Source organism: Thunnus albacares, chromosome 21 (assembly GCF_914725855.1).
Source record: "Thunnus albacares chromosome 21, fThuAlb1.1, whole genome shotgun sequence".
NCBI lineage: Eukaryota > Metazoa > Chordata > Actinopteri > Scombriformes > Scombridae > Thunnus > Thunnus albacares.
The window spans coordinates 500,001-507,500 of record NC_058126.1 but is presented as its reverse complement, the minus strand read 5'-3'; the positions used below and the strand labels follow the sequence as shown (position 1 = coordinate 507,500).

General features: G+C 45.5%; 1 protein-coding gene across 18 annotated transcripts in view; it reads right to left on the bottom strand.

Annotated features, from left to right (window-relative positions):
* LOC122972227 (receptor-type tyrosine-protein phosphatase mu-like) overlaps nt 1-7,500 on the bottom strand; it is a 158,463-nt gene that overhangs the window by 70,646 nt on the left and 80,317 nt on the right. For all 18 annotated transcript variants that reach the window (XM_044339160.1, XM_044339162.1, XM_044339164.1 and 15 more), the window contains exons 10-14: nt 6,804-6,957; nt 5,874-6,049; nt 5,650-5,759; nt 4,815-5,016; nt 4,498-4,600 (exon numbers count right to left, since the gene is read on the bottom strand). In XM_044339160.1, the coding sequence (XP_044195095.1) occupies nt 4,498-4,600; nt 4,815-5,016; nt 5,650-5,759; nt 5,874-6,049; nt 6,804-6,957 (745 nt within the window). The remainder of the gene's footprint in view (nt 1-4,497; nt 4,601-4,814; nt 5,017-5,649; nt 5,760-5,873; nt 6,050-6,803; nt 6,958-7,500) is intronic.

Here is a 7,500-nt window from a genome sequence, read left to right as displayed (position 1 = left end):
ACTCTACCGACTCTACTAAAACTCTACCGACTCTACTAAAACTCTACTGACTCTACTAAAACTCTACTGACTCTACTAAAACTCTACCGACTCTACGAAAACTCTACCGACTCTACTAAAACTCTACCGACTCTACTAAAACTCTACCGACTCTACTAAAACTCTACTGACTCTACTAAAACTCTACCGACTCTACTAAAACTCTACCGACTCCACGAAAACTCTACCGACTCTACTAAAACTCTACCGACTCTACAAAAACTCTTCTGACTCTACGAAAACTCTACCGACTCTACAAAAACTCTTCTGACTCTACGAAAACTCTACTGACTCTACTAAAACTCTACTGACTCTACTAAAACTCTACAGACTCTACTAAAACTCTACTGACTCTACTAAAACTCTACTGACTCCACGAAAACTCTACTGACTCTACTAAAACTCTACAGACTCTACTAAAACTCTACTGACTCTACTAAAACTCTACTGACTCCACGAAAACTCTACTGACTCTACTAAAACTCTACAGACTCTACTAAAACTCTACCGACTCTACGAAAACTCTACTGACTCTACTAAAACTCTACCGACTCTACTAAAACTCTACTGACTCTACTAAAACTCTACTGACTCTACTAAAACTCTACCGACTCTACGAAAACCCTACTGACTCTACTAAAACTCTACTGACTCTACGAAAACTCTACCGACTCTACTAAAACTCTACTGACTCTACTAAAACTCTACTGACTCTACTAAAACTCTACCGACTCTACGAAAACCCTACTGACTCTACTAAAACTCTACCGACTCTACGAAAACTCTACCGACTCTACGAAAACTCTACCGACTCCACGAAAACTCTACCGACTCTACTAAAACTCTACCGACTCCACGAAAACTCTACCGACTCTACGAAAACCCTACTGACTCTACTAAAACTCTACCGACTCTACGAAAACTCTACCGACTCCACGAAAACTCTACCGACTCTACTAAAACTCTACCGACTCCACGAAAACTCTACCGACTCTACTAAAACTCTACCGACTCTACAAAAACTCTTCTGACTCTACGAAAACTCTACCGACTCTACAAAAACTCTTCTGACTCTACGAAAACTCTACTGACTCTACTAAAACTCTACAGACTCTACTAAAACTCTACTGACTCTACTAAAACTCTACTGACTCCACGAAAACTCTACTGACTCTACTAAAACTCTACAGACTCTACTAAAACTCTACTGACTCCACGAAAACTCTACTGACTCTACTAAAACTCTACAGACTCTACTAAAACTCTACTGACTCTACTAAAACTCTACAGACTCTACTAAAACTCTACTGACTCTACTAAAACTCTACCGACTCCACGAAAACTCTACCGACTCCACGAAAACTCTACCGACTCTACGAAAACTCTACCAACTCTACTAAAACTCTACCGACTCTACAAAAACTCTACTGACTCTACAACAACTATACAGCTCTACGAAAACTCTACGGACTCTACAAAAATTCTACCGACTCTACTAAAACTGTACCAACTCTACGAAAACTCTACCGACTCTACAAAAACTGTACCGACTCTACAACAACTATACAGCTCTACTAAAATTCTACAGACTCTACGAAAACTCTACAGACTCTACGAAAATCTCGTAACCCTACGAAAACTCTATGAGAACTATAACGCTCTACAAAAACTGTACAGACTCTAAGAAAACTCTATGAATACTCTACGGGCTCTACAAGAACTGTACCAACTGACTCAACAAAAACTCTACTGACTCCTGCTCCTGAATGCAGCACGGTCAGTTTCAACTGTGTGTGTGTGTGTGTGTGTGTGTGTGTGTGTGTGTGTGTGTGTGTGTGTTTGTCCTGAGGGAGCTCAGAAACAATGGTCGTGTTTTTCATGGGAACCAAGTTCAGGACAGAACTCATATATCACCACACACACATACACACACACACACACACACACACACACACAGTAACAAACACACACACGTGGAGGAGGGCGTGGACGGTGAAACTGCAGTATTGTCACATTTCCTGCCGGACAGGAAACTAGAGGAGGACAGGAAGACACACACACACACACTGCAGCATTTATCTGTACAGTTTAATTCCCCCCAAAAACAAACAGGAAAGAAAAAGATTTAATGGTCCTGCTTCTTTCTTGTCGTTCTCTCTCCTCCCCCTCACATCTGTCCCTCTTTTCTTTGTCTCTCTGTCTCTGACAAACCGCCTGCAATCACATTTCTCCACGCTCACGTCTCAGCACTTGTTGTGTGTGTCTGACAGTAATCTGATTACAGCTGCAGGTCGCCCGCGGCAACACCTTTTGTACTGCGATCTGAGGCTGTTATATACATGAGTGAGTGTGTGTGTGTGTGTGTGTGTGTGTGTGTGTGTGTGTGTATGTGTGTGTGTGTGTGTGCCTGAGGGACGACACACTCTGGTGTCAGAGGAAACAAAAGCAAAGTTAAATATAAACACGCAAACATGAAATCGTATCTTAGAGCAGCATCTGTTCAATCTGATGGATTTCACATCATGTCAATTAACACACTGCACGTCAACGCACACGCACACGCGCGCTTCTTGTTCCTGCATAAAGACAAACACAAATCTCGACTCGCTTGAAAATGATCCTTTTTTCTTCTTTTCACCTCTGTTTCTTCTTTCAATCACTCGACCCGTCGGAGTGTATTTCATGTAAACGCTGCGTTCTCCCACGCCACCTGAACTAACCATTTTTGTTTAGTTCCTGACAGAACTTTAAACATCTGGACTCATCAGTTTAACATCAGATGTGACAAAGAAAAGCAAGAAACTGTCATTAAAAAAAGACAAAATGAATGATTCAGTAATCAACATAGTTGCAGATACATTTTTTATTCTGATGGAGTAATCAGTGAATTGATGGACGGTGTCAGTGTTGCACAGATATAAGAACCATGTGGATGTAAATCTTAGTTTTGGGACTACATTTCCCAACATGCTGTTCTGTGATAACCACTTAAAAAGTCCTCATGTCTGCTCATTAGAAATCTCTACATACTGATTAATAATAAAACCACTAATGAAACAAACTAACTGTGATGAAGGTTTTACGTTTCCTGTTTCGTGTCGATCAGCTGACTGCTGCTGTTAGTTGTGACGACTGTTAGTATGATGTCGTCTGTGCCCTGCTGATGTCACTGTCACGCCATTCACTGGCTTTAACACGCGATGTGTATCTGTGTAAAGACACACGCGTGTTAATGCAGCTGTAAACGCACTCGGAGCACATTGATTGGATCTCAGCGGGTTTAAATCTGCGGAGCGTAACCGTCCCAGTGAAAGGTGAAAGGTCACGTAGCTCCGCCTCCTCCCGCCGGCCAAAGCGAGCCCCATAAAAACTACAAGTAGCAGCTTCAAGTTTTCCCTCGAAACGGTGAAAGACGTCTGTTGCAGCAGCGGTTTTGTTGACCTGTCTTATATGTTATATGTTTGTTGACGTGTCCGCCAGCTCCGCCCACCTCGTTAGCTTATTAACATCCAATCACAATGCGAGCACGGCCGAGAACACGCAAAGAGCTACTGATCATCATCCAGACACTGATCACATGTTCATAGCAGGAGATTAGTGGGGAAGGGGCCAGTGATGTCACAGTGATGTCACAGTGGAGTTTGTAATGAAAGACACTATCCAGGTGCATTATGGGAAATGTTGGATCCAGAGTCTGTGGAATAGATGTTTAAAATCTGTCACATGTTCAACTGAACCTGAGAGTTTCTGATAAAGCTACGAGAAGAAGTGAGAGACTCTAATGTTGGGGGGTCAGTTCAGATCCAGATCACCACCCCCCTCCACCCCGCCCCCCCCCCCCCACCCCCCCATCTCTGCTCCGTCATACTGATGCATGTTGTTGTTTATTGTTTGTAAAGAGATAAAGTGTAAATTAATAAATTGAGATGAACTGAAGCATCTTAAGAAAAGGAAACATTGTGTGTGTGTGTGTGTGTGTGTGTGTGTGTGTGTGTGTGTGTGTGTGAGTGTGTGTGAGTGTGTGTGTGTGTGTGTGTGTGTGTGTGTCTGATTGACACATTAGCTGTTAATCCCTTGTTAATCCTCGGTGTTAGCAGCAGGCTCTGATTAGCCCCGCCTGCTGATCGTTAATTAACCAAATCCCTCGTTACAGCGGAACGATGGAGATCAGACAGCTGTTGACATGACGACTGTTACCGCGGATACCGCCTCCCTCTGTGACTGTGTGTGTGTGTGTGTGTGTGAGAGAGAGAATATCAGACGAGTAAGAAGTTTGTTTTTAAAAAAAGAAAATGTGAATCTTGTGACGTCGTGTTTTAAAATGACACACTGGACGGTCGGTTTCTCTCCTCAAAGTGTTTTAACGTTTCAGTCATCAAAACTTTATAAAGCAGAAGATTGATGCTGCTGAATATTTGAACATGTGTGTGTGTGTGTGTGTGTGTGTGTGTGTGTTACCTGACTGGAGCGCCACGGCTCTGTGCTGGTTTCAGCAGGACGGTGACGGTGGAGTCGGTCTGGTTGAGAGGAGACTCCTGATCGTACGGCGGCATCTTCGGAGCTGCACACCACAAACTTTATTTTAACGATTTGTCTCACCAAAAAAGGAATGAAACACTAACATCGACCATTATAAAAGGAAAAATTAGCACTTATGTGGACAGATTTCATGGATATTTCATATCATATTCAACAATAACAGATATATATATATATATATATATATGTATATATATATATATATATATATATATATGAGCGTTGCAGGTTGCTACCTGAGATCTTGGTGGTGAACTGCGTGATGACCGGAGGGCCGAAGCCTTTAATGGTGGAGGCTCTGATAGTGAAGGAGTAGGTGGAGCCTGGGTAGAGGCCGGTGAACACGTGGCTCGTCTCATTGGCCGGTTTGAACACCTTTCCGCTCTGATTGGACAGGTCGAACTCTGTGTCGAAGGAGCTCAGAGCTTTGTAGGAGATCTGTGGAAGAAAGCAACGTTTTAATGTCTGGCTGCCTCACAGGGGATTGTGGGTAATGAAGTCTTCAGTGTTATCATTGACCACAAACTGACGGCGCCGTGTTTACCTGAAATCTGAGTTTTTTATTTGGTTTGTTTTTTTAAAAAAATTGTTTGTGTGATTATCAAATTGAATACAAGTTTATTTTACTGACCTGAATCACTGGTTGAAAATGAGACTTTTGCTAATGCTGCTACATTTGTGCTAAACAGTTCATCATTTTAAGACACAATGTTTTATTTTGTTGACATTCAACAACTACAGCTCCCATGAGCCTTTGCCAGTACACCTTCTGCTGGGACTCTGTACTGTTACATCAACCAGTACGACTGTTGCTAAATAAGCAAAATGAGGCTAAAGGCTCCCATATTATCTAAAATCTCTGTTCTGGTCATCAGTAAGAAATACTACATTACCCATGAGCCTCAGCTGCACCATAGCAGCTGATTTTATCCAACATTGATCCAAAATCAAAAAGGTGAAATTATTAAAATTTCTGTATTTATCCAATGAGTTCTACAAACATCTGAGAGACTGAAACTCTCTGATTGGTCGATTGTCAGAGCAAAGCACTCTGGGAGTTATAGTGTTTACCTCGTACTGTCGGATGAGGCCGTAGGTCTGCAGCGGTTCTCTCCAGCTCAGACTGATATGCTCCTCGTAGCTGCTGCCGAGGATGGAATCTACCGGAACCGCTCCGGGAACTGAAACACCAACATGAACGTAAACACTTTATTTACCAACATCTGCTGAACTACACAACAACAAACATTCCAGAGTCAGCTGGAGACACTTTCACACAGTTCAGCGTCTCGTACCGTCCTCGTCCGTCAGCACCAGCAGCTCCTCGCTCTCCTTGCGTCCCTCGGGGTTACTGAGGACGAGTCTCAGGCTGACGTTGGTGAACGGTGGAAGGTTACGTACAGTGTGCTGCGGCATGGCGCTCAGCGTGTCGTACACCACCTCCTCCCGCACCTCCTCCTTTAACGGCTCCCTGCAGGAGGAACAGGAGGAGGCCAGTTATTAACCTGTCAGCCCCTCCTCCTCTTTACTTGCTGGCCCCTCCCCTCCCTGCATTTACCTGCTGGCCCCTCCCCTCCCTGTCTTTACCTGCTGGCCCCTCCCCTCCCTGTCTTTACCTGCTGGCCCCTCCCCTCCCTGTCTTTACCTGCTGGCCCCTCCCCTCTTTGTGTTTACCTGCTGGCCCCTCCCCTCCCTGTGTTTACCTGCTGGCCCCTCCCCTCCCTGCATTTACCTGCTAGCCCCTCCCCTCCCTGTGTTTACCTGCTGGCCCCTCCCCTCCCTGTGTTTATCTGCTGGCCCCTCCCCTCCCTGCGTTTACCTGCTGGCCCCTCCCCTCCCTGTGTTTACCTGCTGGCCCCTCCCCTCCCTGCATTTACCTGCTAGCCCCTCCCCTCCCTGCATTTACCTGCTAGCCCCTCCCCTCCCTGTGTTTATCTGCTGGCCCCTCCCCTCCCTGCGTTTACCTGCTGGCCCCTCCCCTCCCTGTGTTTACCTGCTGGCCCCTCCCCTCCCTGCATTTACCTGCTAGCCCCTCCCCTCCCTGCATTTACCTGCTAGCCCCTCCCCTCCCTGTGTTTACCTGCTGGCCCCTCCCCTCCCTGTGTTTATCTGCTGGCCCCTCCCCTCCCTGTGTTTATCTGCTGGCCCCTCCCCTCCCTGCGTTTACCTGCTGGCCCCTCCCCTCCCTGTGTTTACCTGCTGGCCCCTCCCCTCCCTGTACTTACCTGGTGGGGGCCCCTGCAGGTCTGTAGCGGTACTGCACAGTTAGGTTGTAGCTGTGGCAGCGGGTCACGTTGTAGCCGAACGGTTCCCATCGAACTGTCACCTGTTTGGACTGAGTGTCGACCACCTCCAGACGCCGCGGGCCATGCATCGGATCTGACACACACGCACACACACACACACACACACACACACACACACACACACACGTTAATATTTTTAAGGTGGACTGAGCTCACTGCAGCCTTTTCCAGCAGTTTTGGGCGACCGCTCACTGTGACTGAACCTCCTAATGACCTCCTTCCTGCAGTCACGCAGCAGCACAGTGCGGACGAGATGAAAAAGGTTCAAATTGTCTTCTGACATTTGAGAGACACAAACTGGAGCAGACAGTCAGCTGGTTTTGATTTGGCAGCTTTTTTCTACTCAACTCAACTATGTGAAACAAAGCAAAACAAGAGAAATCATCGGTGTTGACACATAACTGAGCATGAACGCCCTCCTGAGCAGGTGGAAGTCATTCATGATTAACTGTAGTCATGGAGACGCTCAGAAACATGTAGAGACTGATGATAAAAGAGGAAACGTTCCTTTGGTGTTCTTGTCATATCAGAGCTGTGCAACTTGTAAATATATCACCGACATCCAGGTCATCAACTAAATATTTTCTCTCATAACTTATTGAGACTGAAAACAGCT